This window comes from Antechinus flavipes, chromosome 3 (assembly GCF_016432865.1).
Source record: "Antechinus flavipes isolate AdamAnt ecotype Samford, QLD, Australia chromosome 3, AdamAnt_v2, whole genome shotgun sequence".
NCBI lineage: Eukaryota > Metazoa > Chordata > Mammalia > Dasyuromorphia > Dasyuridae > Antechinus > Antechinus flavipes.
In genome coordinates, this window is record NC_067400.1 from 516,198,445 (window position 1) to 516,222,758 (window position 24,314).

General features: G+C 37.8%; 1 protein-coding gene across 1 annotated transcript in view; it reads right to left on the reverse strand.

Annotated features, from left to right (window-relative positions):
* The window catches only part of MYO7A (myosin VIIA), a 151,872-nt gene extending 128,324 nt beyond the window's left edge, over positions 1-23,548 (reverse strand). The window contains exons 1-3 of the mRNA XM_051987061.1: positions 23,426-23,548; positions 16,256-16,408; positions 466-650 (exon numbers count right to left, since the gene is read on the reverse strand). Of these exons, the coding sequence (XP_051843021.1) occupies positions 466-650; positions 16,256-16,408; positions 23,426-23,524 (437 nt within the window). The 5' untranslated portion in view covers positions 23,525-23,548. The remainder of the gene's footprint in view (positions 1-465; positions 651-16,255; positions 16,409-23,425) is intronic.
* Between the last annotated feature and the right edge of the window lie 766 nt (positions 23,549-24,314).

Sequence of the window (24,314 nt, forward strand, 5' to 3'; positions counted from 1 at the left end):
AAGGGCCCAAGACAGCTGATTATTAAATTTTGGGTGTGATCATCTATGCCTCAGAAAATGGAAAATGCTACACAAATCAGAACTTGATTTATTGTTTTATTGAGTTATAGAATTAAGAAAGTAATGGAGAAATTGTTAAAAATGCATATTAAATTTAAAATTATGTTGAGTATATTTTTCTTTTGGAGAGCTGGTTTTAAAACATTTACCAACACACTGCTGGATGTTAGTCAGATTCTTTCTATCTCTTCTTTCTTCCCTGATTTTCTTCTTTGTAAAAATGAAAGGTTGTACTACTTGAGCTCTAAGGTCTCTTTCAACTCTCCAATTTATGTTCTAAGGCTTGATCCAGGTCAAAAGTTCTATGTTCTTCCATTCTAAATTCCATGCCCCAAAGGCTTCATATTGCTCTAACTTGATAGATCTATCTCCTTACTTCCTTCTTTTCCTGTGCCTCAGGCCCACCTGATAATGCAGCACTGATCTCGGCTGTTTCGTTTCATGTTGAAGTAACAATTATCAGCAATGGCGAAGATATGTGGTGGCATCTCTCCAATCTTTTTGTTGGTGTACTGGCGTATCTGCTCTGGTGAATAGATGGGGAGGAGCTGGTAGGGGTTCACAGCCACCAAGATGGATCCAGTATATGTCTGAGGAGAGACAAACATGGTGCCTGTGGGTAGTACATTGAACTATTAGGGGTAAAAGGAAGGGAAGGGAAACCTGAGGTAGCTGTGGGACTGCCTTTTTTCTGGCAAAAATAAGAGTGGTAGATCCTGAACACTGTCCCACTGCCTCATCCTCTGCTTAAGGGAGTTAATATTGACCCTCTGGGCTCATTTCTCTTGACCAGACAGTTTATACTGGAAGAACTGTCTGTTTCTCAGTACTATATTTTAGAAGGGGTATACAAGCTAGGGCCCATGCACAGGAAGGAAACCATACTGATGAGAGAGACTTAAGAGACAAGTTCACGTGAGGAATATATAAATGTACAAGGAGGGATATGTAAAAGTACAAGAATTATTTATCTTGGAGAAGAAAAGACTGAAAGGGATCATATAATCTCTCTTCAAATAAAGAGCAATCATCTGTGGTTCTCAAAGGCAGAATCAATACTAACAGCAGGGCAGATTTTGGATGTGCATGAGAGAACATGATCGTGGTCAAAGAGGTCCAACAGTGAAAATGGTCACCCCATCCTTTCATCTCTCCTTTCCTAACAAGTATCCCAGTGTTCCATAGAGCCCTGACTTTGAACAGTCTTGATATATTCTTCCTCTTCAGTTTGTCTGAGTTATCCTCTCCTAAGCATCTTTGCCTGGAACTCAGGAAAGGCTGTTTTCAGAGCATCATTTGTAAATGGATTGCAAAGAGCTCTGGGGATTAGTGAAAGTGGATGGTTCTCTCATCTATACAGTTGGGCCCTAATCCTCTGTGGCTAATCTCAATCTGTAAAGGTTCAGGCATTCCAGGATCCTCCAAGTCTTCTCATAAACCAGGTAATGGTGCCTTCAGCTACTCAACATGCATAGCCTCATGCTCCTGGCATAGCCAACAATCAGTCAACAAGCATTTATTAAGCATCTACTGTGTTCCAGGCACTGTACTAAATACTTTCATTCTTTAGGATGAAAGGTCTCTGCTTTTTTTTTTTTTTTTTTTTTTGCCAAACAAGCCTTGGAAGTTGGGGTAGAATTCTGGGCTGAACTCAATAGGCAGTGCTAAAGAAAGGCAATCCTGGTTCAACAGGAAGAAATCTAAAATAGGAATCCCCAAAAGAGCAAGTTCTATTCTTGACTCATCCCCTGATTCACTATATGATTATGGGTAAATTATGTCCCTTTTCTGATTCTCAGTTTCTCTCTTTTTGTCTGTAAAATGTGAGGGTTAAACTCAATCTCCAGATTCCTTTGTACTTTTCACATTCAATATTTTATGAACTCCTTCAAACCCTGACTTTAGAATACTGTATTGGCAGAAATGCTAGATTTCAAACCATAGTTGTCAAGAGTTGTCCTTAATATTGTTGTCAAGTCTGCCCTTAATAGAGAATACTTCTTTATCTGTTTTGTAATTTACTTCCTAAACTCATTATCCGTTTCTTCCTTTTGGACAGGTAATTTGTAGTATATTCACAATACACTTACTAAGGAGTCCTGGATTTTTGAATCTCAATGTTGGCACTTCTATGTCATTCCCTATTCAAATCTTCAGTTTCTTATCTGTCAAATGGGAGAATAAACTTAATTGAACCAATCTTCCTTACAAAGTAGCCATGTGGAAAATGTTGTGTCCATCTTTAAATGATAGAGGACTGAGTGGTGTTATTATCACTTCTATATTCTCTTCTTCCACATGCTGCCCACATGCAGAGATAAGATGCATTCAGCCAAGGTTAGTAAAGTTCTCCAAAAGATTGGACAATGGAGATGTAGGGAAGAAGGTTGATAATGTTGTGAAGGAGACAGTAGAGAGCCAAGCCTAGTAGCATAAAGAATCAGAATGAAAAAAAAATGATGAGGTACACAGAGTCAAGCAATGATGGGAAATGGATGTGTTAGAAGGTAGTTGAAAATGATTCAGGCAGAGGACCACTGGGTACATACTCACCCGCCCTCCACAATTAGTCTTAAATATGAAAAGAAAACAAAGAAAGAAGGAGATATTATTAGAGAATAAGTTCACCTATCTTCCCAAGGGACTCCACAAAAGTTTTTTATTTCCATCATTTTGCCTATACTTGTCACATAATATTTTGTATTCTAATTGTCTGCATTGATATTTTGCATTTCTACTCAATTATTAACTCCTCAGTGTAAAGATAATGTCTTGTATTTCCTCCCTTCCACACTAAAAAGTTCCAATTTCCTACGTGATTGACAGCCTCCCTACCTATAACATCAAGAAGCCAAGCAACTGTACCTAGGTAAGAACTTACCCCTCCCTACAAATATCCGAGCTTTCCTCCCCCAATAACAGCTCTTTAGCAGAATGTAAAGATGAAGCCAGGAGTCCTAGCAATAGTTTTGTTCAGTGTTGCACCAAGATCTGGTATCAACCTCTTATAAGATTTTCCCAGGTTCTCTCTTTTAATCCTTCTCCTTAGACTGGCAGCCATTTTGCCCAAGCTTCTCAGCTTGAGTTTCTCTGCTATCCTTTACTCTACATCAGGGGTTCTTATCCTTTTACAATGTGGGCCAATTTAGCATTTGGTACAATCTTTGGACCCCCTTCTCAGAGTCATGTGTTTTTTTTTCTCAATAGTATTTTATTTTTCCAAATACATATAGTTTTCAACATTCATTTTTATAAGACTTTATGTTCCAAATTTTTCTCTCTTCCTCCCTTATCTTCCCCTCCCCAATACAGCAAACAATCTGATATAAATTAAACATGTGGATTCCTTTTAAACCTATTTCCATATTTGTCATTTTGTATAAGAAAAATCATACCAAAAGGGAAAAAAAATCCATGCCATGAAAAAGAAAAAACAAACCACAAGGAAACAACATTGCCCCCAAAAGGTGAAAATCGTATGCTTTGATCCATATTCAGTCTCCATTGTTCTCTCTCTGGATACAGATGGCATTTTCCATGCCAATTCTATTGGAATTGTCTTGAATCATTGCATTGCTGAAAAGAGTCGTCCATCATCACATCATATTGTTGTTACAGTGTACAATGTTCTCTTGGTTCTGCTCACATTACTCAGCATCAGTTCAAGTAAGTCTTTCCGGGCTTTTCTGAAATCAGCCTGCTCATCATTTCTTATAGAATAATAATATTCCATTACCTTCACATACCATAACCTCTTCAGCCATTCCTCAACTGATGGGTATTCACAGAGTCATGTTTTAAATATTTAAAATAAAACACATGTGATTACAAAGTAAACCAATTACATAGATAAATTATGAAAATAAAATTTAAAAAAAAGTGGCTCCCAGGTTAAGAACCTCTCCTCTATGGCTATGTAGATGGAATTTGCCCTAGTTCTCTGTCTTTCTTCTCCTCAGAACCCACTTGAGTGTCTCCAGTTAATCCATAGGCTAAATGAGCAGGTCAGTTGCTCTGAACAATGACTAGCTTGAATAATTATTCTGAGAAGTATTTTTAGTCCCACTCAATCAACAAACATTTATTAAGGAGAGTTCTGTGGACTTCATGTCTTAATCCTTGTTCTAGGAAAATTGCCAGCCAGCCCCAAGTAAATTTAAGATGGTGCTCTCAGCTAGGAAACAGTCAAATACTGAGGTACATCAGAGATGAGGTACTCACCTCCAGGAGACTAATAATATTAGTAATAACAAATAGAATCTATGTAACACTTTAAGGCTTGCAAAGTACTTTACATATATCTTACTTGAACCTCATAACAACCCTGTGAAGCAATTGCCATTACTATCAATCTTATTTTATAACTGAGAAAACTCATATAGTCTCAGTGCTCTTTCTACTACCAATCTGTTGAGGTTCAAAAAGAGATCCCAAATGTGAACCACTGTTGTGAGGTGTCTCAAAAGAATTTGCAGGCTTGAACCCATCTTCAAGTCAATGGGCAAAGTTTTTTATAATTATAATGTTAATTGAAGCAGACTAAGTTCCAAAAGGATATTTAAGAAAGAATCAGAAGCAAGAAGACAAATGTATAGAAAAAGACAGAGATCCAGTTCTTCATGTCACTTACATGCTAATTTTTATGTCTTAGAGGTAGAACTGAGTAGTGGTCTGGTTATGTCCCTCAATATTGAATTTTATAGTTTAGAGTTGGAGTTTAGGAGTAATCAGTATGCACTTCACTACTTGTCTCAGAAACCCTGTTATCACTGACCAACAGATTGTTATCTGGCAGTCAGCAATGTTTCTAGGACTATACTATAGTATTCCTAAGGCCAAGAGACTTTAGGATCATTGAGGAACAGATAGTTAGAACAATGGCACTCCTAATGTCTGGGGGTCTCAAGATTACTTCTATATTTTCCCTAGAAGCTGTACCCTATCATTATGTCTAGCTGCCATAGGGCCCTTTGATACTAGTCCTGACTTTTTTACTAATGTGGATTCCTGTTATGTGATGAGCAGAGGAAAGGGGAGAACTGTTCTCCACAAAAATAATTTCCAATTTTCCTTTTTACAATGATTCTTGCCATCCTTCCCATGCTGCCAATGAAGAGAAGTGGGCTACAGCCTTGGACCCATTACTCCAGAAACATTACCTGGATTACATCAACAAAAGTATAGGTTGGGGCCAACAAAGCAGCATATAAGCTTTAAGGAGGAGTGTAAAGAAATTTAACACTCATTGAGTTGTGGGATTTGCTTCCCATCTTATGATCTTTTACACTATTACAATATATAAAATTTTATCTTGCAGGACCTGTCTGCATAGTACTGGGTATCTTTTTGAATCTGGACCTATGAGCTCTAATTGTCCTATTGTTTTCAGTAGGGGTTCCCTGATTCTGTAGGGGTAACACAGTGTCTTATGCTGATTGGAGACTGAGATCTGGACATAATTTTTGTTTTGATTTCCCATCCGATTAGTCATCTATGACTCGGCTATCCTTGCCCTGACCTTCCTCTATAGTTTCCCATATTTAGAAACTTGTAAAGCAAGAACCTTCTAAGTTAGAAATTCTCAGTTTCCTATCTGTTTGGTACCTCCCTGTCAATGACTTTAGAGGGCAGTGACTCCAGTGGTCAGAAAGCAATCAGGTAAGCCTAAGCAGACTGTGGGCCCCTCTGCAATAAAACCTTGGAAGTGGCCATTGTAGGTGGAATGAAAATGTACCCAGGAGCTCCAAGAAAAGTTTGATGTAAAAATGCTCCAAATTCTGGGAGCAGCCTCTCTCAAGACCATCTTGGATTTCTCTCTTGTTGTTATGTTATTTTTGAAGTCTGAAGACTATAATGCCTGGTTATCTCCTTGATCCAATAAATCAATTATCAACAATTATCAATTCTCTCCTATGGACCAATGACTATGATAGTAAGGGCTAATAGTTTGCTCTCCTGCCTTTCCCTGTCCCACTTTGGAGGAGTCAGTTCTGACCTGTGCTAAGAGATAGAACAGGATCATCTTGGAGGCTGTTTTTGTAGCAACAAGGTGGCTGATAGAATGCTGTATTTAGGGTTGGGTTGATCTGAGTTCAAAACCTGCCTCAGACACTTACTGATTTTGGGCAAGTCCCCTTTCATTCTCAGTTTCTTTATCTATAAAATAGGCATAATAAAAGCACTTACCTCACAGTCTTGGGGGGATCAAAAGAAATACAAATTATAAAGCACTTTTCAAAACTTAAAGCTCTATATAAATGCTAGCTATTATCATCATCATTGGATTCCCCGAGACATGACTGATGCAGGACTTCAAAACCTGCAGGAATCACTGGTTTCCCTGACACATGAAGTGATGGATAATAAATTGCTTTTGGACTATTTCTTGGCTGCTGAAGGAGGTGTATGTATGGTTGTGAATTGATATTTTTTACACCTTCCTTCTGGGACTTATGAAAATCTTCTATGGTATTTTGATTATTCATAATTTTTGTTATGTTACTACTTGCTTGTATGATATTACAAGCCTGTGTGATTCCTCCCATGGTAACAGATTTAACCACTGATATATGCCTGCTTCAATTAAAACAAAAGAAAGGGTGAGATGTAGAGGTTCACAGTCAGTGGGAAAACTCTGGGTGAGGTATAAGATCCTTCAGCCCAAAGGGAACCTTCTGATAATGTCTGATTAGGCTCCCATCTCCTCTAAGGGCTCTCGGCCTTCCTGAGAAGTCAAAGGGTGGTGACAACCTGTGTTGTAATTAAAGCAGAGTGATACCAAGTGGCAAACTACATACAACAGCAAGTTGTTTATGTGGTCCCACATGCTCAGTGTTGTTTTTGTTACATTATAAAAAGGGGAAAGCTCTTGAAATAAACAGACTCCATTTCCCCATCATCCTCAGGAGTCCTGCCTCATCACTTTTCCACTAGAAAGGTATATTTTAATCACCCCAGTGTGGGGACTCTAGAAAGCAATGATATATTTTGTTGCCCCAACTTGGGGTCTCTAGAAAGCAGGATATTTTAATCACCCCAACTTGGAGTCTCTAGAAAGCAGGACACAACAGAAGTGAATATTGAAAACTATCTTTACATAAAATTAGGAAAAAATACTATTAAGTGAAGAAAAAAGAAAAACAAATAGTATCAATAAGGATTACCTTAAAAAATAAAAACAATAAGTTTGGATTTTATTTCTAAAGTGCATTCTGCCTGTGACATTCCATGTTCTTTGTTCAACATGCTACATCTTTTTTAGTCCTTTGTTTTCTCTTTTAAGGCCTTTTCTAGATCTTTTATTCTGTTTTTCATCAAATAAAGTAACAGATTGTTAAGTGACCCTGTGCAAGTCACTTAACCCTGTTTGCCTCAATTTCCTCATCTGTAAAATGATCTGGAGAAGAAAATGACAAACTATTCAGAATCTCTGCCAAGAAACCCCAAATAGGGATACAAAAAGTTGGATATGGCCAAAAAGACTCAACAACCACAACATATGTGAAAGGATTTAAAAAAAAAAACTATAATATGCCCAGTGATTGTAAGAAGTAATCCTTACTATCTTGCTAACTCTCAGATTCCCAAGTCTTTACTAGAAGTTTCTGCCTATATGTCTGCACTGATCACAGGGCTCCAGAATCCTGGAAAGTGCTTCATTTATTGGGCTTCTAAAGTTCCATGTCCCAGGAGATGAGCCCATATATAGGCTGTATTCAGTGGTCATCAGAGGGTTAATGAGGAGACAGTCTCCTTGAGATCTCTTATACCAAGCAAGAGTAATAAAACCCTTCCCTGGGAAGAAGCCAGAGGCCCAGTGAAAAAAGATAAGAGAGAAAAAGAGTCCTTGTTATTTACTCTAAAGAAGTCTAATTCAGGACCCCTAAGTTTGAAGGACAATATAGTCCCTGGGTAGATCTAGAGAAACAGAGGGAATGATGATAATAATAATAAATGTAAGGTTTACAAAATATTCTTCTTCTAACTACCTTATCAGTTGAATAGAATATGATTCAATCCATTTTTACAAAAGGGAAGCTGAGGTCCAGATAAGTGAAATTACATGTATGCCCAAGGTCATACAATAAGTGAGTGTTTCCTCCAAATCCTCCAGCATAGAATTGAGGGCAAAGTAAGGGTTGAGTAAATGCTACCTGACTGGTTGGTTTTTAAATGGCTGCCTCTCTGAGATGTGCAGGTGGGATGGGAAAAGCCTTGTATCTTTGGGAAATTTCATCCACCAAATGTCTTAGTATGCAGTTTCTAGAGTTTCATTCAGGAAGCATTCACTAACTTGTTCTTCACACACAATCTTCATCTACTATCTCTAGGCCTTTGTACTGGCTATACCCATGCCTAGAATACCATCCCTTCTCACTTCTGCCACTTCTCTTCCTTGGTTTCCTTCAAGGAAGCTTGAATCCTGTCTTCTGCAGGCAGGCTTTCCTGGTCCCCTCAGCTGAATATTTTTCCCCTTCTGAGAGGATCTCCCTATCTTGTCTGTTCCTAATTACATTTACATATCTTCTCCCCCATTACAATGGAGACACCCTGAGTCACTTAATCTCTGAATGCCTCAGTTTCCCCAATTGTAAAATAGAGGTGATAATAAATAGCACTTATTTCAGAGGATTATTATGAGGATTAAATGAGATGTTTGTAAAGTACTGAGCATAGTTCCTGGCACACAGTAAGTAGTAAATTAATGATTACTCATTATTATTTAGTTTTATGCTGGACTTTCATGAAGGGACAGGGCAAGAATTATTATCTTCACTCTGGAGTTCACATTCAGAGAAAGAAGACCTATTTACAAGGCAGAGTATGACTTATACTGAGTATAAAATATTAGGAGATATGAGAAATCATATTAGGAGAGAGAGATCATATCTAGTTGAGAGGTTAGGAAAGCATTATAGAGGAGGTACTCCCAAATAAACATAAATTAAATCTTGATATGATATGATCAGAGAGAATACAGATCCACTTTTTTCTCTAGTAGGGAAAGAATGGGATCATAGGATTTAGAGCTAGAAGAACCCTTAGTGATCTAACTCATCTTCCTCTCCCTCCACTCTAGGAAGGAAGAGAATATTCTCTAATATTTCTGAGTCTCCATCTCAATTAAGGGGCGTGTCCAAGGTTTAAACCCATATGCCCTGGCTCCAGATCAGAGAATATATTCACATTAAGAAGAGAGAACTGAGGAGAAAATCTTAGGGCACATCTTCATGAAAGATCTCCTTGGAGAATTCTTATTCCAGAGAAACACATCCTTACAACCCACTGGGTTGGCACCTTTATTCTAACGGATGTGACATCTGGTACTCCAGCGGGCCAGTGGCCCAGCTGCCAGGGGATGAATGCAGGCTGGTAACTTGAGAAGATGCTGGGTAGGAGTCCCCTAAGGGTAATTCTATCCAAGCAGTGAAACATGCCATGACTAGGGATCGGTGTCTCACACCATCACTAGGGGTTCTGGGTCAAAAGCCACATTCTCTTGTTTCTTATTGGTGCTTGGGAATTGGTGTTCTTTCTAGCCAAATCATTCCATCATCCTTAAAGACTTATCTCAAACTCCACCCGTGTATGACATCATTGAATCTTATGTGTCCATGGCAGTGCAAAGAACATTGGTTCTGGGGTCCAGGGATCTGGGTTTAAATTTCACCTTTAATGTTTATTACCTATAAGACCAAGTCACACTTCACCTCTCTTAAATTTCAGTTTCTAATCTGTAAAATGAGGAGCTGGTACTTGGTAGTTTTTAAGATGCTTTCTATCTCTACATTGATGATCTTATGGAGGGGATTGCAGGGAGCATTCCATCCCACCCTCTACCTCCAACTATTCAGGAAGTTTCTCTATAGCTTTCCTAACTGGGGGTCCTCCAGCCTATGGGTGAATAATTCCAATGTTAGGAACTTATTCCCCAGTGAAGCAACCCATTCCACTAGGGACCAGCTCAGATTATCACGAAGTTCTTGCTGATACTGGTCTGACATTAGTCTCTCTGTAACTTTCCCACCTTGGTACTTATTCTTCCCACTGGGGCAACATTGAATAAATATGATCCATAGACCCTTGGATTTGAAATTAGACATGAATTCAAATCCTACTTCAGTTAGTTAAAAACTGTGGCAAACCCACTCAACCTCTGTACCACAATCTCCTCATCAGTAAAGAAAGGAGTTGCATTCAGTACTTCCAAGAATGGAGCCAAGATGGAGCAATAAAGCCAGGAAGCTGCTTGAGCTCTCCCAGTTTCCTTGAAAACCCCATGAAACCAAACTTCTAAATAGAGTCTGATGGAATTAAACCACTATCCAGCTTAAACTACAATGAAAAAACTTCAAGAAAAGTCAGTCTCACTGGGGTGAAAAGGGTGTTCAGGTCAGCTCAGACAGACTCTGGGAAAGCTGATGAGAGGTTCTTAATCACAGCAAAGCAGCAACTAAGACCCTCAGTCCTGGCTCATTAGAGGAGCAAATCAGGGGGGCAGCTTTTAATCCCAGCTCAGAAGATAAACTCTGAGAAACCAGGCTGTTTTCTGAAAAGAGCAGGCAAAGCTACCCCCCTGCAAACATAAGGAGCCCCCATGCTCAAAGTCAAGCTCAGAGCTATACAGGAAACTTAAAACAGCAACCCCTTTACTCCAGGAACAGAGCTCAACCATAAAAGTAAAAAAAAAAAAAAAAAAAAAAAAAAAAAAAAAAAAAAAAAAAGAGGAAATACCAAAAGAAAAAGAAAGAAAAAGAGCAAGAAACAAAAAAGAATCTTGATCATCAAAAACTGCTATGGTGATAGGGCAAACCGAAACACAAACTCAGACGAGAACAAAATGTCCACAGAGGAAATCTCAAAGAATGATATAAATTGGTCTCAGGCCCAAAGAGGCTTCTTGGAAGTGTTCATAAAAGACTTTAAAAGGCAAATAAGAGAGGTAGAAGAAAAAATGAAAAAGAAAATGAGAAGTATGCATGAGAGAGTCAACAACTTGAAAAAGGAAAGAAAAAAATTATCAGAAGAAAACAATTCCTTAAACAGTAGAATTAAACAAATGGAAAAAAGATATACAAAAGCTAACTGAAGAAAATCACACATTAAAAACTAGAACAGGGCAAATGAAAGCTAATGACTTTATGAGACAGCAAGAATCAGTCAAACAAACAAAAAAAAATGAAAAAATGGAAGAAAATATGAAATACCTCATTGGAAAAACAGCCGATCTGGAAAATAGATTCAGAAAAAAAAACAATTTAAAAATTATTGGCCTACCTGAAAGCCATGACTAAAAAATTAGCCTGGCTGGTATTCTACAAGAGATCATTAAGGAAAATTGACCCCAAATTCTAGAAACAGAGGGGAAAATACTGATTGAAAGAATCCATCAATCACCTTCAGAAAAAGATCCCACAAGGAAAACCCCAAGGTACATTGTTGTGAAATTCGAAAGGACCCTTTTAGCTCTAATTCTATGATCTTATGAAACTTTTAGTTATTTAAACACAAATATCAAATCCTCCAAAATCTTTTCTTCTTCCTGGCTAAACATCCCTAGTTCATTCAAATTATTCTTTATTTTTTTTCTGCTGAGGCAATTGGGGTTAAGTGACTTGCCCAGGATCACACAGCTAGGAAGTGTTAAGTGTCTGAGGTCAGATTTGAACTCAGGTCCTCCTGACTTCAGGGCTGGTGCTCTATCTACTGTACCACCTAGCTGCCCCTTCAAATTATTCTTATGAAATATAATGGTTATTTTGGGAAAAGCCTCAGATTTCAATTAAGAGAACCCAGGTTCAAATCCCAAGAACTGTGTAACATTGGGCCAATAACTTAATCTTTTTGTGCCTCAGTTTCCTCATGTATAAAATAAAAGGGTTGAATTAGGTCACCTCTGAAGTCTTTTCCAGCTCTAAATCCTATAATTAAGTTTTCTTTTCTATAGGACTAAAAGATTTTAAGGAACTTTCCCCCCTCCCTATTAACTTTGGGAAGCAATCAGTGCAACTACAGGTTTTATTTCATAGAGAAAGAAATTGTGGATCAGCGTGAGAAGTAATTTGCCAGAGGCATAGCGGGTGAGTATTGGAACCAGAACTTGATTCTTGCTGTACTTTCAGTTTGGTTCTTGAGTCTTCTTCAAGAAATATTTATTAAACATCTACTATGTGTAAAGCTGTGCTCAATCTATAGGACATATAGAGTTTACCTAAGAATGTTCCTGCCCTCTGGAAGGATAAAGTATAGGAGAGGAAAGAAGGATAGCTTCTATTGTGTGGGACTGTGTTTCACTTCTCTCTGTCTATAATTGCACTGTCTTTAGTAGATGTAACTTTTTATAAAACCTCATCTCAGGACATATATAGGGACCTATTTATTTGCCCTCAAATTCCTCTAAATACTTTCAAAAACTATTTATACTTTAAGTGCCTACCATCTAGATTCAATGTCACACCAATTTTGGAATTTGAACTTGGGTTCTCTTAATCTAAATCTGAGGCTTTTCCCACTATAAGCATTGCGTCTTATAAGAATAATTTGAATGAGCTAGGGATATTTAGCCAGGAAGATAAAAGACTGGAGGACTTGATATTTATGTTTAAATAATTAAAAATTTCATAAGATCATAGATTGGATTCAAGTTTTGGTTCTGACAGTTAGTATCTTTGGGTCCTTAGAATCATGGACAGCTAAGTCTTGCACTGGATAGAGTGCCAGATCTGAAGTCATCTTAATGAGTTCAAATCCTACCTCAGTCACTTCACAGTTGTGCAACCTGAGCAAATCACTTAACTTCTATCTGTTTCATTTTCCTCATCTGTCAAACAAGGATAATGGTATTGCTGGAAACTGGATACTGGAACAATTGAATTGTTGTAAAGCTAAATGAAAAAATTCTTATAAAATGTTTTTCAAATCTTAATTTAATGCTAGAGAAATGCTGACCATTATCATTCTTCTTATTGTTGTTATTTTTATTTCTCACTCTGATATTTTACATTCCAAGGTTGCTTCCAGTGGTAACCTTCCATGTTCTATATCCTACAAGTTTTTCCAAACAGATATTCTATGTATAAAGATTCCTTCCAGCGCTGATATTCACTAATTCTGCTCTGCTGTGTAAAATTGAACAAGTTACCAATTTCCTCTTTTATAAGTGAAGGACATTGAATGGTCCCAAAAGCCCTTTCCAGATATAACCATTTCACTTCTCCTCACAAATAAGGTTACACACTCTCTTAAAAAATGAGTGTTTCACATAAACCTTGCCCAGTGAAGTAAAGAGGATTCTGACTCAGTCCAACACAAGGATGGAAAGAGAAAAGAGACATGTGTTTATTTCTAGAATGATATATACTATTTCTCAACCTGTGTCCAGGTTGGAGAGACTTCAGCACCTTTGTCTATCTCAGACACCTCTGACCCCTTGAAAATACCCAAAGTTCAAGTATTTCAAGATATCATAGAACTGAAAAAAAAATTACAACAGGAAAGGACCTGAGAATTTTTAAATGTCAAGACTGAAAAAGTCATTAAAACAGAAAACTTAAGAGCTTAGAAAGGAGTTTGAAGCATAGAATGTTTGAGTTAGAAGAGATCTTAGAATCATGTAATAATTAGAATTTTAGAGCTTAAAGGGGACCTTAGAGATTATCTGGTCCAGGGATTCTTAATCTCGGTTTGGTAAAGTCTATGGACCACTGATCCAAATGATGCTTTTAAATGCATAAAATAAAAAAAAATAGGATTGTAAATGAAACTAATTCCATTAAATACTTATCAGAATTGTTTTTTTTCAATATTTATTTTTTTTAATTTAAATTTTATTTTATTTAATAATAACTTTGTATTGACAGAATCCATGCCAGGATAATTTCAGAATTGTTAAAAAATAAGCTCATAGACACCCAAATCCAAACCATTTGAAGGAAAGGAGCCTTAGAGATTCCATCCCTAGTAACCCCACCTTAGTTCCTCCACCACCATGGATTGCATCAGACCATTTCATCCCTCTATTCTTGAAGAGTCATGTTAACTATATGAACCACATCAAGACACTAATCATTTGGGGAATGCCTGAATAAGTTATGGTTTATGAAAGTAATGGAATATTATTGTTCTATAAAAAATGATGAACAGGCTGATTTTAGAAAGAAATGAAAAGATTTACATGAACTGATACTGAACAAAACAAGCAGAACCAGGAAAACACTGTATAGAGAAACAGCAAATTTGTGCAATGGTCAACTATGACAGACTTGTCATAGTTCAGTGAACCAAGGCAGTCCAATACACTTTGAATGGAAAGTTCCATCCACATCCAGAGGGAGAACTATGGAGACTGTAAATCAACACATGCTATGTTCACTTTTTTCCTTTTTCTTGTTTTTTTCCCTCTCATGGTTTTTCCCTTTTGTTCTGATTTTTCTCTCCAACATGATTTTTAATGAAAAACATTTTTAAAATAAATGTACATGTACAAACAAAAAAATATTGTTTTTAAATGTAACTGGAGAAAAAATATATATAAAAAAGGCACTGACCCACACTACTGAACAAATGCAACAATCCAATGAACAATGTCCACAGTCCACAGAGCTTTCAGAGCCAGTACCTGTCTAAAACATCTTAATGTATAGACCTTATGATTGTAAATACTACACAACTATTTCAACTACATGAGTGTGTGGATCAGTCAATTATAGAGACCATCCAACTAAACATGCCATGCATTTAGTCTAAACAGAAGATGGTACAGATTAGGCAGCCATAGAGACTGTATTCCTAACCAAGAAGGCAGGGAATCAATGACTGCAGTTTGGCCCAAGCCTAGAACTTGGAGATAACATGGTACAAGGATATGTGTTCTGGATCTTTTCTCTCACTCTTGAGAACCTCATCAGTTCCATGGTGTCCATTATAATTTCTATGCAAATGATTCCAGATCTACATAGCCAGCTCTATTTCCAATCCTGACTTCCAGTCCCATATCACCACCTGCTATTGGACATTTTGAACTGGATATCCTACAGGCATCTCAAACTCAACATGTCCCAAACAGAACTCATTATCTTTATTTCCAAACTCACACTCTTTTCCAAAGTTTTCCTCTTGGAGAAAGTGAGATAAAGAGCAGGAATAGCTTGGAACACTAGAAGACCTTGTCTTAAATCCTGGCACTTCCACTAACTTCCTACGTGACCTCAAGAAAATAAGTTTCCTGATTGAGGCTTTAATTTCCCCAAATATGAGAGTTCAACCATAGCTCTGACATTCTACATCCTACATTCTAACATTTTGTATTCTATGATCTCTTCCAGGTCTCTCTGTGTTAGAACATTTTATGTTCTAAGGTTGCCTAAGAGAGTAGATAAAGCACTGAGGTTAAACTTTAAATCAACATTTACACAGTTGTGTAACTCTGGGAAAATCATTTCATCCAGAACTGCCTCAGTTTCCTCAACTATAAAGTAGAGATAATAATAGCATCTTATTGTTGTTGTAAGAATCAAATGAGATATTATTTGTGAGGCACTAAGTGTGCTTAGCACATTTTGTTGTTGAGTTGTTTTTAGTTGAGTTGACCCTTTTGCAGTTTTCTTGGCAAAGATATTAGAGTGTTATTTCCTTCTGCAGCTCATTTTACAAATTAGGAAACTGAAGCAAACAGGATTTAGTGACTTGCCCAGGATCAAACAGCTAAGTGAGATTTGAACTCAGAAGGTGAATTGTTCTGACTCCAGCCCAGCATTCTATCCATCTAGCTGCCCTGCCTGGTACATATTAGGTGCCTAATAAATTCTTGTTTCTTTCCTTTCTAAGTTCTTTTTCTGCTCTAGCATTCTGTTCTAAGCTCCCTTTCAGATCTGCCCATCTTCGTATGTTCTAAAAGCCCTTCCAGCTTTAACATTCTATATACTATGATCTATCTCTTCCATCTCTGACATGATATGCTCAGTCTCAAAGTCCTTTACATTTCTAAAAAGCTTATGACTATGATAAAGTAATTTCAATGTGCTTATCCAAGCATTTTGGTGAAGGATGCTGCTCCTTCCAATCTTCTTTGTGCCCAAAAGCACAAGGAAAGAGACCTGTGAAAACATCTCAAGAAAGAGTCTATTGGCGGTAGTAGATGGGGATAAGGAGAGAGAGGAGGTAAAGGGAGGGAGTTTTCAAAAAGTAAATTACTCACATAAATGACATGGTCCCGGTAGCGGATAAGCAGGTTTCTCAGGATGCCAGCCTCATTCAGGTCCCCCAGGCGAATCATATCCTCCACTCCATGGACAGAAGTGGGATGCATGGGTTTGATGTTGGTGGCATTCTGCGGAGAAATCCAGTGCTCCTATGGATAGAGGGAAGTAAATACATAAATCCTTCTCATGCCCCACTCCTTCTTTTCATTCTTCCTCAAACTCTTTTTCAATTTGAACCAATTATTATCAGATTCCAATCCAGGCAGTCTTTGTTTGAATATTTCCAATTGAACTACCTTCCAAAGTAGACTGTTTCATCATGAAACATCTTTTGAAAACTCTTCATTGAGTTAAAATCTTTCCTAAAACTTCCCAACATTTTTCCAGGCATTGAAATCAAGAAGAACAAAGCTCATCTCTCTCAATAACTCATCTAATACTTCAAGAAGCAATCATATCCTGACCCTGCCTGTTCTTCCCCAAGTATTCTTTTCTCCAGGCTAAACATTACTAGTTCCTCTAACTGATGTTTTTGTCATGAACTCTCAATCTTCTTATACTAGTTATTAGTCACAAAAGGCTTCTTTGAGGTGATGGGTCTTGGAACTGAGTCATTCAAACAGAGATTATCATTTTTTCAGAGAGGCTTTGCAAGGTAAGGGGAGTCAAGCCTGAGTCAGGGTATGGGGTTTCATCAATGATGGTCACTAAATACCATCAATATTTTTACCATCTCATTCTTCTCACGTTGTTTAAGGGAATTCAGATAATGATTCTGAGGCAAGGTGCTACCCTGTGGACTTTTGCACAGGCAGATTTTCAAAAAAAAATTTTGGTGGGGGCAGCTATATGGCTGTGGACAGAGCATTGACCCTGAAGTCAGGAAAACCTGAATTCAAATAAACCTCAGACACTTAACACTTACTAGCTATGTGACCCTGGACAAGTCACTTAACCACAACTACCCTGACAAAAAAAGCACTTTTTGTTGTTGTGTAAAAGTACAGTAATAGGATCTCAATTCATCCCCTGTAGGATTTCTGAAAACATCCTCAGTACAACCTCAATAACATACAAGACTATAGGGATGATGGCATCTTATCCTCTTCACATATGATATTGACCACTTCTAGATCTCTAATTTTAATGGTTTATGTGTTCCACATAGCTTGGAAATTTTGAGTTTCCAGCATGTCAATAGCTACTAAAAATATTTTTCTTATATCCCAAGACAATTGAAAACGAACGCTGCAAAAATTATAAAGAACAAATTTGGCCCCAAAGAAGAAAAATTTTAAAAAATGCCTCCCTTCACATTACTAGTTCCTCCAACTGATGTCATGAACTCTAGACCTTCAATATACTAGTTATTAGTCAGGAAAGGCTTCTTTCAGACGTGTTGTACCTCTGAAATATTGCACATATGCTCGTTTTTTTAATGTGCCGATAAGTTTTGCCAAATGTTTTTCTCTCCTTTAAAAATATTCTTTGTTTATAATATGTAGCTTTCTGGAAAGGAAACGGAAGCATACAAGAGGAAATCCACATGATACAAAACAAAGATGATGTCAATAAAAACCTATTTTAAAAACCATCATTCTTAAAGTTTTATGAATCAATATAATGCTTGGAAGATTGGTCTGAGATGCTGGTGTCGATCCAGCATAGTTTATTGGTTTGAGGACAGTATTTGTAGCTGGGGGATTTAACATCTGTCCATCTATAAAAGATCCATAAAAGCTTCTGATGTATAATCCTAGCTATCAGATTATGTCTCTCTAGGTATTTGGCACATACAAAATGTTCCCAGCCTGCAAAGAAGTGTTGCATAGTTAACAGCAATTTCAACAAATGTATATTTAGTGCTATAAAATTTGCGAAGCATTTTATATACATTATTTTGCTTGAGCCTCATAACAAGCTTCAAGATGGATACCAGGAGCAGCTAGGAGACCCAGGGAATATAGTACCAGCCCTGATGTCAGGAGAACCTCAGCTCAAGTGCTTACTAGCGATATGATCTTGGACAAGTTATTTGATCCTGATTGCCTTACAAAAACAAAAACAAACCAAAAAAGGATGCTGTAGGTATTGTTCCCATTAGGGCATAAGTAATGTCCAAGGTCACATTATAAGTGTGCCAGAAGAGATACTCATACCTTGGTTTCTCCAGACTGCCTGAATAATGCTCTTTCCACAAGATTGCTTTGGACCATAGTGGCTTTTCCCCGCTAGAGATCTTCTAGTATCTTATAAGAAAGGATTCTTGTTTGAGTAGAATTTGGGATAGGTGGTCTCTGACATTCCATCTAATTCTAAAATTTGTGATTCAAGTCACTTTTCCTTGCTGAATCTCAGTTTCATCATCTGTAAAATGGATGGGTAAACCAGATGATTTCAAGTCTCTGACTTTATGGAATTATCTTCCACAATCTTATTTAACAGGAAATGAAACTGAGTCCCAAAGAGGGGCAGTTTTTTAAAATCACCATCTCCTCCCTGTCCTACCCTCGTTGGAAGGTGGAAAATGGCTGACAGAGGAATGAGTGTCAGCGTGTACTTAAAGACAGATGGGATGACATGGAGTTACCGGACACCACCCGACATGCAAAACAAACCAGGAGAAATCTGATCCTAGATCATCACCAGGTGGAACCCACATCTTGAGCTCTTGCCACTCACACTCCTTCTTTGTCCCAGGGAAGCTCAGAAGGTGGGGCCAGCCAGGGTTCTGGTATACCTGGGCAGGGATGGGAGTGAGGGAAGGAAGAAATTCTAGCAAATCTGACTTAGAATTCCCTGAGACAGTGGGAAAGAGGTGCTTCCCAGAACTAAGACCAGAGGAGTTGGGATAAAGGAATTCAATTCAATCTGACCCAATAAGCATTTATTAAGCACTAACATAAACATAAACTCCGACCATTATACTAAGCACTCACCTACAAAGACAAAATCACATTCACCCCCAAGAATTCTGATTGTGGTCAGTGTGTCTCCATAGTTCTCCTTTCAGAATCCCTCCTACCCCAAAAGCCCATTGCCTGCCTTCCCAAGTATCCAAGGTCCTCTGCCAAGATGGTACCACTCACAGGTCCAGTCATCTCTCCAATTTTTTCTTTCTATGTACTACAGCTTCCAGACAAACAGGATGATTCTCTGCCCACATGAGCACATTCCAATATCCAGGCTCCTACTTCCTGTTCCATAGCCCCAGAAATATATCTTTCTTCCCTCTTCACTTATGAAATTCCTATCTGTTTGTTTGTTTTTGTTTTTGTTTTTGTTTTTGTTTTGCTGAGGCAATTGGGGTTAAGTAACTTGCCCGGGGTTAAGTAACTTGCCCAGGCTCACACAAGTAGGAAGTGTTTAAGAGTCTGAGGCCAGTTTCGAAATCAGCTTTCCCTGATTCTCATAAACAATGGCTTTTTCTTTGGGTTTCCTTCCCCCATTCCCAACTCAGTCCAGTGTTCTGCATATAGTAATAATTGTTTGTTGAATTAATGAATAGGCCTACTGGCATAAGGGACCTCGAGAGAGAAGAGCTGGTAGGAATCACTAAGAACTTAGATTTAGAGCTAGAAGGGACCTTAGAGGACACTGTGTCCAATATTCATTTAACAGATGAGGAAATTGAGGTATAAAGAGTGGCTTGTAGGGGCAACTAGATGGTACAATAGATAGAGCTCTAGCCCTAAAATCAAGAGGACTTAAGCTTAAATCCAGCCACAGACATTTAATATTGTCTAGCTATGTAACTCTGGGCAAATCACTCTTTTTTCCCCCTTTTTTCTCTTTTCTTTCTTTCTTTCTTTCTTTCTTTTTTTTTTTTGATGAGGTTGTTGGGTTAAATGACTTGCTCAGAGTCACAAAGCTATTAAAATGTCTAAGATTGCACTTAACCCAGGTTTCCCTGACTCTAACTCCAGAATTCTCTCCATTATTCCTTGCTGCCTCCTTTTGTCTCTTTCATTTTACAGGAATGAATGAGAGAAGGAAATAAACAAGTATTATTCTTGTTCAGTCATTTAAACCATGTCTGACTCTTTGTGGTGATCCCATTTGGGGTTTTCTTGGCAAAGATACTGGATTGGTTTGGCATTTTCTTCTCCAGTCCATTTTAGAGATGAGGAAACTAAGGTAAACAGGGTTAAGTGACTTACCCAGGGTCATACAACTAGGAAGTATCTGAGGTAGGACTTGAACCCAGGTTTTCCTGAATGAAGAGCTCTATATCTCCTATTTCATTTTTTTTAAGAATGAAGGCATGAATTAAGCATTTATTAGGGACCTACATGTGCCAGGCTGTGTTAGATGCTTTACAAATATTATTCATTTGATCTTACTATAACCCTGTGAGATAGGCAGTGCTATTACTATGCTCATTATACAATGATAAATAGGGTTAAGTGACTTGCCTAGGGCCACACAGCTAGTAATATCTGACATCAGATTTGAACTCAGGTTTTCCTGATTGCAAACTCAGTACCCTATATACTGTACCCCTTAGCTTCCTTATAGACAAAGAAACTGAAAGTGGAAGAAGGAGCTATAACTTTCTAAAAATTTTGAAATTAATATGACACAAAATGGGCATTTTGATAAACATAATGGAATAGAAAAAGAGGACTGGATATGAAATTGGATATTTGTTCTGTATAGCTTGCTTTTCTCTTTAAGCACATAATGAATTTAATATATAACTTTCAAAGTTGTCCTTTTTTTCTAGCTTTCCTTCTATAAGAGATCTTTTCCAGTCCCTTTAGGTGCTACTTTCGGAAATTGCCTTCCCTCTACTCTATTTGAGTCTTAATGTACCTATCTATTTACATGCTATCTTTCCTATGTGGAATGCAAATTCCTTGAGGACAGAAATTTTTAAAAAATTCTTTCTTTGCATTATCAGTTAGCACATAACACAGTCTAAGACGTATGCTTCATGTTGGCTATTTGATACTTGTTTTCTTCTCTGCATTAAAACTTGACAAGTTACAATCTTGCCAAGATCATGCCAGTGGCAGACTCAAGACAAGATGTGCTGATGTGTTTTACATTGTAAGCTATCTTCAAATTTGACTTCTGGGAGGGGTCTCTCTGACTAGTGATGACTTAGAAACACCAAAGGGACAGATCAGTGGAAATCCCTTTGCTCTATCACTATGTACAGTGAGTGTCCTAAGAAGGAAGGGAGATTTCAAGGCATGAGGTAGACTTGGCTATTATGTCATTGGTCCAACCAAAAGTGTAGCATCACCATGTCCTGTTGCCCATTTGATCGTTTATCAGCTCAGACTACATCCTCTGGGGACTCCTCCAGGAATAACTCACTTATTTCATTCCTCCCTGATTGATCCATCTTTACTTTGTAAGGAGGAGGAGAGCTTCTATAGACCTCCCTCATCTCAAGTAACACAATGACATCAGTGCAAAGATATTTGAGGTTTCAAATGTATGAACAGGACATTTTGTACCTTGTGATCTCTTTATGAGTCTGAATCTCTTTGATTGATTCAGGGAAGAGGCAGTGGAGAGGCTAACCAAACAAGCTAACCATGGCTCTAGATGCTTTAAAGAGCAAGAAGAAATTCAGTAGTTAGTCAAGTGATAGACCATTCTAATGGTAGAAGAGCTTCATTTTGGAGGATTTCAAACTTTGCTTGAGACTTGAAAGGGAATCTCTTTGAGAGAAGAGAATTTCCTCCCCTGCCATGTTTGCTTTTCTCTCTGCTTCCTACAATCATGTCCTCTTGGAAAGATGGGACCTATTAACAAATAATGCATTCAGAGGATAATCAAATGCAAATATGGGTATAGATGGATATAGAAAGCTACCTGGGAAAGGGCTACATTAGTGGAGGCTCATGATCATTACCTCCTAAGGACCCCAACCTATGAGTACAAGTGTTCATTTGGGTAAATGTCCCAAAGAGAATATGACACCTTCTTTGAAGGTAGTATGGTGTGGTCTAGGGGAAGGTACACTGAGCCTGTCCACACCATGCTCCCTCAGTCCTCCCTCTGGCATGTAGTAGCTATGCGACATTGGTTAAATCAATTCATCTGTAAAATGAGAGGTTTGGATTCTAAGGATCTTTACAACATGCTGTGACTACCTCCATTTCTTCTTTGTACTCTCCCTTCTAAAATAAGCAAGCTTTAACAAGCATCTACATATTCAGTCCCTTGGGACTCTTGGAACATACACATATAACCTGGTATTCAGGAATATTATCTCTTCATGAATAAGGAAAAGGTGAGACAATGAACTGTGAATTGTGGGATTTCAAGTCCAGAGAGATAGCATTCTTTCTCCATCTGGACAGAAACTTGGAACAATCATGAACCAAGAGGAGGACTTTGGTTGCTTTGAGAGTTTTTGGCTAGCTCCAAACTTGAGACAGCCTCAGTCTTTTTCCAGATTTCAAATCCCAAAATTCATGATGAAGTTTTGAACTTTTTTCTCCACCTACAAGAGATCAGTTTTAACATCTCAAAATACTTGGTTACACATACTTATTGGTGTGTTGTATATTTTTCCCATTAGGTCATTAACTTTTAGAAGTCAGAGACTATATCCCAGGATGTGGATCAGGATCTGGTACATGGGAAACACTTGCTAAACACCCAAATGGTTTGCTGATCTCATCAATTCAGAGGTTCCTTCCAGTGACAAAGATTATAATCATCCATGCCTCAATATGACTCTTGCCTATGATTTCCCATAAACACACCATAGGAAATCAAATTAATCAACCCAATCAACCCAAAGAAGAAGCCTTCTTCTATTTCTCCTTATATTTCAAGAGTACTAATGGAACACTTTGGCTATGCGCTTGTCATCCCTGCCCTTGACATGTGACCAACCCATCTTGGAGACATTTAAATGTTTATTGAATTGTTTTGTGATTTTAAAATTCATACTAAAATTTTAATGTGACCTTAAATACTTTGACTCAAAACAGGAAATAGTGGTGGAATTCTAGGCACCATGATAGGTCATTTGGGTTAAAGATTTTGGATTAGAGAAAGATTTTTCATATATCAGGCAAGCAAACAGTTACTCTGCCTATGCTCTGGGTCATTCTGATTAGCTCTTGTACTCACTAGGCACCTCAGGTAGACTGAGGCAATCCCCATCTCCCCCAAATGTGACCAGAAGAAAGACGTACATTGCCTTCATCATCCACCACCTGTATTTGCCCGGAATCACAGAGCTTCACCACTGCTCCAATGGGAACATCAAACTCCTGCCCTGTTTTAAGGTCCATCCAGACATAGTCACCCTGCAAGAGAAAAATACCCTATCAGTATTAAATCCAACAAACATTTTTTTAATAAATAGTATTTTGTTTTTCTAATTTCATATAAAGACAATTTTTAACATATTTAAAAAATTTTGAGTTCCAAATATTCCTCCCCCTCCCTAAAATGATAAACAATTTGATACAGGTTTTATATATATATATATATATATATATATATATATATATATATATATATATATATATATATATATGCAAACATATTTCCATATTAGATATCAACAAACAATTTAAACACCTATTATGCAGTGGTCTAGTGCTCTACCCAAAGGTGAAAGATGACAATGTCATTGCTTTCTAAGAACTTGTAATCCAATGTTCATGATCGCAAATACAACACAGACACATATAAGTATGATATAAGGTAGGGCATGATATGGGACAAAGGAGAGATCCAAGGGGGAAAATGATCTAGGGAAATTTGAGGTTCAAGAAAACATTTCCCCTGAGGGACTGGGAGGGCAGGAATCAAGGATGTTGTCATGAAGAAAATGGTACTCGAGTTGGGCCTGATGGGGGAGAACATAATCTGAACTTAAACTGTTACACCACCTATTTAACATGTAAAGGACTACTTGCCATCTGGGGGAGGGGGTGGAGGGAGGGAGAGGAAAAATCGGAACAGAAGTGAGTGCAAGGGATAATGTTGTAAAAAAAATTACCTGGCATGGGTTCTGTCAATAAAAAGTTATTTAAAAAAAAAATAAACTGTTACACCACCTTTAGGAAGCTTTCC